Source organism: Sinohyriopsis cumingii, chromosome 3, assembly GCF_028554795.1.
Source record: "Sinohyriopsis cumingii isolate HCF-2022 chromosome 3, ASM2855479v2, whole genome shotgun sequence".
In the NCBI taxonomy this organism is placed as follows: Eukaryota; Metazoa; Mollusca; class Bivalvia; order Unionida; family Unionidae; genus Sinohyriopsis; species Sinohyriopsis cumingii.
The window spans coordinates 24,770,714-24,782,779 of NC_142963.1; the positions used below are offsets into that span (position 1 = coordinate 24,770,714).

Consider the following 12,066-nt stretch of genomic DNA (forward strand, 5'->3'; position numbering starts at 1 on the left):
CAAATATGACTGATAGTTCAGATTTATGCAAAGATTATAAAAGTAGAAAATGCAATTGTGTAAAAACTAATTTTTTATACAGTAATGATAGTTGTAATGATGATCACTGTGAACATAGTTTTTTTTATTGTCTCCTTGAGTGCTGCTAATAGCACTGAAATTAATCTCATGAATTTAGGTGTTTCTAGCAAAGGTTTACAGATAGGTCATTTAAATATTCAGGGTTTTAATGGAAATATTGATCAAGTGAAGTTATTGCTAACCTCTCCAGATAATAATATCCATTTATTTGGACTCTAGGAAACAATGTTAACAGAAAATCAGGGTGAAAATTTCTTGTATATCAATGGCTATGACAAACCTTATAGAAAGGATAGGAAAGCAGGTGGTGGTGTGCTCCTTGTGGATGTTAGAACTGGTATTATTTGTAAATAGAGACCTTCTCAACTATCAAATAAAAGGGAATTGGATGAATTTTATTGCTTTGTTAGGTATGGAGCAACTAGTAAATAAACCCACCAGAGTAACATCTACCTCTAAAACACTTATAGGTCATATTTATACCAATACAAAAGAAAATGTTTTGGAAGTAATGGTTCCAAAGATTGGTATAAGTGACCACTTTGCAATTTTGATAACACATAAAGTCAATGGCAAATAATAAAAAAATAATATCCATAAATCCATTACTTACAGATCTTTTCAAAACTTTGATACTGTTAAATTCCTAGAAGATCTGAAACAGATTCCATGGAATACAGTCCAAATCTTTGAAGATATTGATGATGTTTTAGATACTTGGACAGATCTGTTCATCAGTATAGTGAACAAACATGCCCCTTTAAAAACACACAGGATAAAGAAAGACCACCAGCCAGGCTGGATCTCCCCAGAAATTTTAGAAGCAATAAAGCAAAGAGACCAACTAAAATCAGTAGGAAATCAAGCTGAATACAGAGTTTGGAGGAATAAAGTTAATGATATGTCAAGCCAAACAAGCTCACTACAGAAAAATGCTGGATGAAAACCAAAATAACCCAAAAGCTATCTGGAAAGTGTTTACAGGGTTTGATGCAGGCAAATGTAAGAGTAAAAACTGAAATTGTATCCCTCAATCATGAGGTCATTTATACTGCCAATCCAAATCACATCTAAAATATTTTTAACAACTTCTGTGTTCAAATTGCTGAAAAACGTAAAGAACCTATAACTTCATCGCATCATCTGGAGCTCAAACATTTTTGTGCTAAAAAAACAAACAATATAAAGTTTGAAATTCCTGAAGTGAGTCCAGAATTTGTGTTTAATTATATTTAAAAATGGATGATTGTAAACTACAGGACTTAATATGATTGGACCAAGGCTACTAAAGGTAGCTGCACCTGCAATTGTAGAGAGTATAGCTTTCATTTGCAATGAAAGTATTAGGTCTAATAAATTTCCACAAACATGGAAAACTGCCAAGGTTATACCATTGCATAAAGCAGGAACAAATCTTGATGTAAGTAACTAAGACCGATCTCTATCCTTCCTTGTCTCTCCAGATTATTAGAAAAACATGTACGTGATTCTTTTCTCAACTATTTGAACATTTATGATCTTATTCATGATAAACAGTCTGGCTTTCACCAGAATCACTCTTGTGAAACTGCACTTGTATCTTTGATTGATAAATGGCTGAAAGCATTAGATCAAGGAGAAATGGTAGGCACTATTATGGTTGATTTTCATAAAGCTTTTGATCTTGTAGACCATGAAATTGTGCTTGAAAAACTAAAAATCTATCAATGCAGTGAAAACTCCCTAAACTGGTTTACTTATTACTTAACCGATAGTGTGCAAAAAGTATCATTAAATGGTCAATTTTCTGAAAGTAAAAATATTAATTGTGGAGTACTACAGGGATCTATCCTTGGATCTCTGTTATTCATTCTATTTATCAACGATTTACCTCTTAAGATTGGAACTTCAGTTTCTTCCACTGACCTCTATGCAGATGTTACTACACTGTCTGAAATGGGTAAAACCAAAATGGTACTTGAAAATAACTTACAAGATGCTCTCAACAGACCTCAAGTATGGTGCAAGGAAAACAGTATGATCATAAATCCAGAAAAAAACGAAAGCCCTATGAGTTACAACACAACAAAAGCGAGCAAGTCTAGATAGCAACAAACTCCAGGTTCTTTTTGACAATGTGAGCCTTAATATGACCTCTCAAGATAGAATTCTTGGTGTATTCATAGATAACAATCTTACTTGGTCTATTCACATTAAACATGTTTTAAAAAAGGTTAATTCTTATCTTTGGCTACTGAGGAAAATCAAAACATACATTCCTCTTCAGCATAGGGTCATCTTTTATAAAAGTTACATTCAGCCATATCTGGACTACTGTAATGTAATTTGGGGTAATACCTTTAATTCAAACATAACAACACTTTTAAGACTCCAAAAGAGGGCTTGCCATTTAATTCTAGCTCAAAGTATAGACAATTTTCAGGATGCAATGAATAATATAAAGGTTTTAACAATACATGAAAGAACATTTCTTAGAAAGGCCAAATTAATGTATAAAGTGTCCAGAAAAGACATTCCTGTCTATCTAAGCAATATCTTTCACCAAAGAGATGCTGATGGTACTCCAAATTTAAGGTCCATAAGAAGTAAAAATTACATTATACCAAGGCCAAAGAAGGAATTGTTTAAAAAAAGTTTTCAGTATACTGGTCCATTGGCATGGAACAATATTCCGTGACATAAGGCAGGCTCCTAGCATTTCTTCTTTTCATAATCATTGTCTTAAATGGATGAAATTTTTATAAAATTGAACAGTTCTTGTACAAAAAATACCACCTGCTTTTCTGTAATTTTGCATCATTTTCATAGTTGAATTTTTCAGTGCAGGATTATATTTTGTTTTATATATGTTTATGTTTTCACAGATGCCTGTGCATGTGTTCCAGACTTGATAATTTGAATTTTAAAATTACTTAATTATTTAGTGTCAAGCCAGATTCTTCACATCATGTTGTATGTACTGTATATATTGTACTTAACAGCTAGAAGGCCTCAAGGTAGATTAGTTCTGTAAGTAATTGAGTTACCTTCTCTAAATAAAGTCTTTATTATTATTAATAACAGGAGTATCACAAATTAATACCAAGTGTAATTGATTGCATAGCACTTGCTTATCTCATTGCCTGTAACCAACAGGAGTATCACAAATTAATGCCTTGTGTAATTGATTGCATAGCACTTGTTTATCTCATTGCCTGTAACCATTAGGAGTATCACAAATTAATACCTGGTGTAAATGATTGCATAGCACTTGCCTATCTCATTGCCTGTAACCAACAGGAGTATTACAAATTAATGATTGGTGTAATTGATTGCATAGCATCTGCTTATCTCATTGCCTGTAACCAATAGGAGTATCACAAATTAATGATTGGTGCAACTGATTGCATAGCACTTGTTTATCTCATTGCCTGTAACCAACAGGAGTATCACAAATTAATGATTGGTGTAATTGATTGCATAGCACCTGCTTATCTCATTGCCTGTAACCAAAAGGAGTATCACAAATTAATGCCTGGTGCAAATGATTGCATCACACCTCTTATCTTGTTGCCTGTAACCAGCTGGAGTACAAAAAGTTAATGCCTGGTTGGAATTATTGCATAGTTTTGCATTATCTACAATCATGACAAAATACCCAATATTTTATATTGGAAACTTGGAAATGTTACATGTTTGTTAACTTCATTCTTCATTATTTTCCTAAAGGTGACTAAAGAAGAGAAGGCCACTCTTGGGAAAGAGATCCACATGAAGACTGGTGCTATGTATGACAGAGTTGTTCGGATTGTGACACACAATGACCTTGACCATGAAGGAGTGCTATTGGCAATAAACAAGATCCATTATGTGCTGAGAGAGCTATCTGTGATGGACAGTAGGAATGTGATGGCTAGTCTGGTTCAATGAGTTCAGAAGGTTTCTAATGTTATGTACATCTGAATTTTGCATTTAACTTTTGTCCATAATTGAAGATTATACTTTAAGACACTGATCATTTGTAAACAACATATTTCAGAAGCTTGGTTTTCCCTGGGAAATTCTATTGTATACCTGATGTTTTGTCATAATGTATACGTGAATTTAAGATCAAGGCCTGAACTTGTTTACCAGTTTGGTATTTCCTGAAAGTGAACTTGTTTATGAATTTGATGGGAAAATGACATATCCTGGGCAGTTTGTATATAATGGAATTAGTAGGCAATTATTTAATCATACTGTAAGTTTAGTCTCAAGAACCAGTGTTAGTTGCATTCAGATATCATTTGAGAGAAATCATTTATTTATTGGAATTGCAAAGTGCTTATTAACTTTGGGACTAAAACAATATTTTGGGATAATTGTGAATTCATTCCAAGACATTCAGAATTATATCATTGTGATACATCAAGATTATAGGTAAATCTACAAATTCAAGGCTGTTTGCACATCAGCACATTCAAGACCTGAAATTCATTCAGAATATTCTATACCTTTGGACTTGTGATAAAACATTTAGGATTTTTTTGGTGATTTCACTGACAATACTGTAAGTTCCTTATTCTAGGCAAATAAATTATTGATTGAATTTTACAAAATTTGTTGATTTTGCTTTTTCTGTTACTTGTTTAAAACCATAAAGTTGTAACACTGTAGACCATATTATATCTTCAACATTTGCAGGAATCTTCTGCATTTTTGAGCCATCTCCACTAGATTTCTGAAAGTGACTAGATTTCCAGCATTTAAAATTGAAAGAAGATAATATTATCTTGTTAAATTTCTGTTTGACGAAATTAATTGCCTTCTTTGCAAAAGATAGAAAGGTGTTTGAGAGAATATGACATAATTAGAGTAATACTTAAGATAGAAAGCAAGTATCAAACCTCTGATATTATGATAATAAAATTACTTTATGAACTCTCAAGCTTGACTCTTCTCCTTTAACTGTATGAAGTGCACGTATCATGTTATATATCGATTTATATGGAAGAGTTTTAACCAATCTAAATAATTCCAAATTAATGTTTTAGTTTCAAGAATATTATCATGCACTTTGCATAAATAAATCCACCGAAACTAAAAACTGAACACAACAATAAGACTGATTTGGCTTTGGATGTTAAGGCAAGAATGAGTAATTTTTCAAGTAAACAACATTGATATAAAAAGCTAAGGTGCATTAATAGAACCAGGATGTAGGTCAGTCTCCTCTCTATAGCATTCGTAGTTGACAAGTTTAGAAATTCCCAAGTGGAAAACTGATGTGCTAGACTCAGATTCAGATAAACATGTTCACCTCCATTAATAATGATCTGAATATTTAATTTATAATCTTAGAGAAATATTAGCTATTGTATTATGTTTTTAAAATGTCGGGCACACCATTAACCGTTTACCTCATGCAAGCGCCTTTGGACACCTCATCTCCATTTGCATGGAAGTGCTTTTGGATGCCTCTACCCAATTTGCATACAAGTGCCTTTTGATGCTTCTACACCATTCTCATGGAAGCACCTTTTGACGCCTGCTGTGAACATCAGCCATTTTGAGCAGGTTTTCATAGTGCCACCTTTGGGGAAAACTCCCTACTAGATACTACATTCATTGATGTGAATGACCATTACATCAGATCACGTGGTCACTGTTTATGCTTTGGTCGAAATCTACTATTTAAAGTAACTGTATTCTCCACTCTCCAAAATGGAGGTCACGGATTTTGTTCAGTACTTACTCAAGTTTTCACGATTAGAATCACAACTTTGAAAGCTTCAATAACTTAGGTAAAGGCTCTGATATTGATTTAGGCAGCAATTAGTTTTTATAAATTATCAAATTCAGATGATTTAGTGATGTAGACGTAGACAAAGAACTTGTAAATTTAGAGTATGAGAAATGGCAGTTACGGTTGGTCACGCAGCTACACTGACTTGATGGTGAACGAGTTCTCTCAAGATTTTAAAGCACATAAAAAAAAATCTTTCGTGAAAAATAATTATACAGCTATAACAATAGGATTTTACTCTTAAATCTTTCCATATATAATATATGTGTACCAAAAATATGAAATGGTTAAAATTGCTGTTAAACGTAACATACACTACACTACTTAATAGGCCTATGTGTATGGAGTCAAAAAGGTAACAGGTGTTCTATTTATAGTGCACTGCACTGGGTAACTTTGCTATATGTATATTGAAGGGCTAAAAAGCCATACACTCCATGAGGTAAAGGGTTAACTTCATTTTGGACCAAGGTCAATTACAAAATACAGATATACATAACATAATTATGGAAAAAAGGCCAACAAACAATACAAATATACACTTAATAACATATTTTGATAAATTAAAACTCTTGGGATTTTTTGGGTAAACTAGCTCAATATTAGAGACTTTGCCAAATAAGACCAGTCATTACTAATTTTTTGGCAAGATGGTATTATTATTCAGAACATGTTTGTTGTTGAAGAGTAATAAATGCGACATTTACTGATGGCATTTGCTGCTGAAATTCTCCAGTATTTGTGTCCAATCTCTAGCACTGTTTTGCATGATTTTATATAAAACTAAGACATCTATTTTAAAATGATGTGGTTCAAATAAAAGAGTGGTGTTTAATCATACACTATCAGTTGCATTTTGCAATAGTACACTGTTGAGAGAGAGAGGTGGTATCTTTGACACAGGAAAATATGTTTGTATACTTTAATGTCATTATGTAAATACTACATTTTTGCTAGGGTGATATTGTATGTTTTCACCATAAGAAAATATGTCAGCCAGGGTAGTTTATTATACTGAATGTTGGTCAGTAAGCACTCTGGTGACTGTAAATTACCCTCTCTATATATAGAACCAAATCTTCTGTACAAATTTTGTCAGTAAGCACTCTGGTGACTAATTACCCTGTGTATGTACAGAACCAAATTGTCTGTACAAATTTTGTCAGTAAGCACTCTGGTGACTAAATTACCTTGCACATATTTAAAAATATTTGTACTGTTATCAGACATCACAATAAACAAACAAGCCAACAGAAGAAAAAAGTCACATGGATTTGAATGAAAGTCAATTGCACACTAAAAAAAACCCTGTTACTAAAATACCTAACAGGGCAGTTTCTGTCAAATGCATTGAATGTTGACCTTTTTTTGCCACTAGTTTTCTAGAAATTATAATTTAGGAGGGAGCTCATAGTACAATATTGGGGATTTACATATACTGTCCATTGCAACTAGCAACAAACTGCTCTGTACTGCATAAGCTATGGTTACAGTACAAACCACCAGTTTGCTCTTGATGATAGCATAAAGATGACCCTGATCATTTCAAGCTGAAATTCTTTTATACCATTTTGAACTCTTATTGAGTCTGAATGGAATTCTTTTAGACTGCTGTGAACTCATTGAGTCTGAATGGAATTTTTAGGCTTGTGGACTTACAAGAAGCCTGAATGGAATTCCTTAAGACTATTATGAACTGATTAAGAGTTTGAATGGAACTATTTTAGACTTGTGAACTCATAAGTAGCCCAAATGGAATTCCTTATGACTGTTATGAATGCATTAGGAGTCTGATTGGAATTTCTTAAGACTGTTATGAACGCCTTAGGAGTCTGAATGGAATTCCTTAAGACTGTTGTGAATGCATTAAGAGTCTGAACTGAACTCCTTTAGATTCTGAACCCTTAAATCCCAAATCTCATGTCGGCACCATAGAGGGATGGACCAAATAAAAGATTGCTTGGCAGGGCAAAGTTTGGTGTGAGCCTGCTGTGAAGGCTTGCCAAAAACCTGAAACTGGTTAGCTAATAAAGTTCTGGTTTTCCACAAAGGCTTTATTATGGGATTGGAAGAACATTATCTGATGAAGTCAATGCCACCCATGGCTGAAAATTGTTAGATGAGTATGCTGATTGTGAAAAAGGTGACATTTTTCACCAATTTACCTACCCTATGTTTGCCTAGTGAGCTACTAGGGGAACCATTCCAGTCAAATGATCAGATCAGTTTCACCAAAAATAAAATCGTCCCAACTCGCTCATTGCATGGTCAGACAAAGGGCATACTGTCTGGTCCATCACCAACAGGTGAAAACTTAAAGCACCAAATGACCTGAGGCACTCTATATTGGGACATTAAATGTCTGGACATTGCTAGAATGTGGCACTACCATAATGCTGGAAATGGAACTTGAATGCATGGACATTTCAATAATGGGTCTGAAGAAGGTGAGATAGCTGGATTCAGGCAAGATGCCAGCAGGAAGGGACAAGTTTCTGTGGTCAAGAAGAGATCACACCCAACCAAGACACGCTGAAGATGTCATGGCCCCCTCAAAAAGTGCAACTATGGCTCAGTGCACATGGCAGGCAGTCTATGGCCACATAATATAGACCACTTTTAAGCCTTGATATAGCAACATGATGGTGATTGTGGTGTTTGCCCCAACAAACAAAGTCCCTGATGTGGACAAAAACAGTTTCTGTAAGACACTGGAAGTCATGATGCATATGGTAAAACAAAACAGGACTTTAATGCAGTCTCTGGCACAACACAAAAGCCATATGGGAGTGGTGTAACAAATGTCAATACTGACAGACTGTCTGAATTCCATATAAGAAACAGCCTGAAAATTTGTGGCTCCTGATTCAGATTACTAGAAATCTATTGCAATTCATGAATTTCAAATGATGGTTGGGCATGCAAGAAAATTGATCACATCCTTGTAAATGGTAAGTAGAAGGCAAACTCAATTGCCAGACTTCATCTCATTGAATTTTACTGACCATAAACCAGTCATTGCTGACATTAAACCAATCTAAGTGCTGCCACGATCGTGTTCGAAATCTATGATATGACATAACCAAACTGAATGTATACAGCTGGGAGTGTTTCCGTGATTCCATAAACAAAACAAACTACTTATGTGACAAGCAATGAGTGTAAAGAAAAAAGAAGATTGGTTTTCAAACAAAACACTGCCAGATTTTGACATGAATTAGCAGCCTATTGCAACCTCCACAAGAAACAGCGATGGATAAGTTCTTTTTGTAATCACTGGTTTAACAGGTTTTCAGCACATGACAGGCTATACATGGTGGCCAATATATCTGGTGGATGAAGAACCCAGGAAGAAATACCAACCCATGGGAAGCCACTGGCAAACTTTCTCACATATGTTGGCTGTGCCCACACAGAGGTGAGATGTCAGTGATCAATACAGGTGAACACCTTAAACCACTGTCACCCAAGTTCCCGCTGTGGATAAGCAAAATTTGGCTGATAACCCAGCTACAAAGGCAGAGGAGGCTTTAGCGTGAGACTGGATCAGGGATGCATTTTCTAATTTCAGTAACTTGTGCAGACCAGTTTCAGGAACAGCATCTAGCTCCAATGAAGATTTGGTTGGCAAGATTCAATGTGGCAGCAAGAGCTAGAACAATGGAGAGGACAATACTACTGGTTGCTAAATGGGCTCGCTGGAGTTTGAAGATGCTGTAAATATAGCTTCACCAGCTCAGAGTATAAATGCTGATTCACTAACAGAAACTGAGATAGCTGTGGCACTTAACAAAATGAAAAATGGGAAAGCAGCCAGTACATGTGGCATGACAAGCTAAATGCTGAAAACTGGAGATGAGGGCTGCATAGCATAACTAACCAAGGTTTTTCATTCTGTATGGGAGACAGGCAATATTTGTGATGATTCAAAAAAGAATATTCTCCTGCCCTTCTACATAAGGATAGTAAGTGGGATTGTAGTAATTACCACATTACCTAAGCTATCATTTTTCATTTTACACAAGGGCAGTAAGTGGGACTGCATTAATTACCTTAGCATTTCCTAAGCTATCATTTATTATTTTACACAAGGGCAGTGAGACTGCAGTAATTACAAAATTACCTAAGCTATCATTTTTCATTCTGCTTCAAGGGCAGTAAGACCGCAGTAATTACCACAGCATTACCTAAGCTATCATTTTTTCATTCTGCATAAGGGCAGTAAGTGGGACTGCACTAATTACCATGGTATTACCCTATCATTTTTCATTCAACACAAGGCCAGTAAGTGAGACTGCATTAATTACCATTGCATTACCCAAGCTATCATTTTTCATTTTACACAAGGGCAGTAAGTGGGACTGCAGTAATTACTAAGGCATTACCCTAACTATCATTTTTCATTCTGCACAAGGGCAGTGAGACTGCAGTAATTACCATGGCATTACTTAAGCTATCATTCTTCATTCTGCACAAGGGCAGTGAGACTGCACTAATTACCATGGTATTACCCTAGCTATCATTTTTCATTCTGCACAAGGGCAGTAAGTTGTTGTTGTTGTTGTTGGGTTTAACGCCATTTTTCAGCAGATATGCTATACATGGCGGCCAGTAAAATTGGTGGAGGAAGAACCCTGGAAAACCCCCGAGAAGAACCACCGACTCATGAGAAGCTACTGGCAAGCTTTCTCATGTACCCACACTAGCCGAGCAAGGGCAGTAAGTGGGACTGCACTAATTACCATGGTATTACCCTATCATTTTTCATTCTGCACAAAGGCAGTAAGTGGGACTGCAGTAATTACCCAAGCTATCTGTACTATGATCAGAGTGAAAGACCATTTACTGGAACTGTGCAGGAAAGAACAGTGTCTTTACATCTGGTAGGTCAACCACGGACTGCATATATATGTGCAAAACATTGATACAAACCCATGAGGAATACAAGCAATCACTAAGTATATCCTATGCTGACCTGAAAATTTCTTTCAAAATAGCTGACAGAGCTGCCCTGCAGCTTCAACTCAAGAGTACAGGACTCACTGGCAAGGTCATCAACTTAATGAAACACATTTATAACCAATAACATAAGCTGCATCAGAGTCAACAGTGAATGTCTGCAGTGGTTTCATATAAACAGCAGCATTCAGCAGGGATGTATCATTGCACAAAATGGACTGGATGCTGGAACAAAAGGTATGGAAGGGATGGCTGGATACAAACATATGTGAACAAATCTTTACAGACTTAAATTATGGTCATGATGTCACTCTACAGAGTTGCTATAGGTCTTACTTAACAGCCTGGACATCATTTAGTAGAAAGCAAAATTTGCTTACCTTGAGATCAACTAGAGTAAGAGCAAAAGCAAAATGACCAGTTAACAAGCCATAATGTCAGCAAAAACACCACAGTGGGTACAAGGTTGAGATAGGAGACTCAGTTCACATACCTTGGCTTTTCATTCCACAGCTCATGTACCAGCAAACCAGATCAAAAACCACATCAAACTGAATCATATATGCATTAAAACCATGGGTTCATCTGGCACTCAAAGATCAGCCTTGTTACAAACATCCAACTGTACAACATGTACATTCTAACATCCAACTGTACAACACGTACATTCTATCAGTCTCGCTGTATGGTGTGGACACATGGACACATAAAATGGCAGTGGTTGAAAAGATTAATGCCTCTGACGATTGGTGCCTCGGAAGCATCCTCTGTATCACAAGCATCCAACCCATCATGAATACAAAGATCAGAGACAGAATAAAGCAGTATACTATCATGTCTCAACACCCACATTGCTAGAACTGACATGGATCACAACTGGGCACTTCAAACTGTAATTGGAAAACCAGCCTGTGGTGTAGGCAACCGGTGGCAAGATTAACTAGCACCATGCTCTGAAAGGTGGAGCAGTACCTCAAGGAGTTCAAACTGAATAATACACCACCGGATGGCCATGTGGTCTAAGTCAGTTGCCATTACAGATCAGTCCAATCTAACCTATGTCCAAGTTTGTTAGAGTCTCAGCTTGGCCAAAGTATCTTGCCAATAACCTCCTGGCAGTTCTTCCTCCAAAAAATACGCTGGTTGCCATATATACAGTGAGCAAAATTGCCACCAGCCTGCCTGTCCAATTTCATGGAGGATGGAGGCAAAAGATGAGTATTAGAAACCAAGTGAAAAATAAAAAAACTGACTTGTTTCTA

The 12,066-nt window shown here is 35.9% G+C and overlaps 1 protein-coding gene across 2 annotated transcripts in view; it reads left to right on the forward strand.

Moving 5' to 3' along the window:
- Positions 1 to 4,988, forward strand: part of LOC149802555 (uncharacterized) — a 60,918-nt gene extending 55,930 nt beyond the window's left edge. For both annotated transcript variants that reach the window (XM_089951802.1, XM_089951803.1), the window contains exon 10: positions 3,790 to 4,988. In XM_089951802.1, coding sequence (XP_089807928.1) covers positions 3,790 to 3,990 — 201 coding nt within the window. In that variant the 3' untranslated portion in view covers positions 3,991 to 4,988. The remainder of the gene's footprint in view (positions 1 to 3,789) is intronic.
- Positions 4,989 to 12,066: the final 7,078 nt, after the last annotated feature.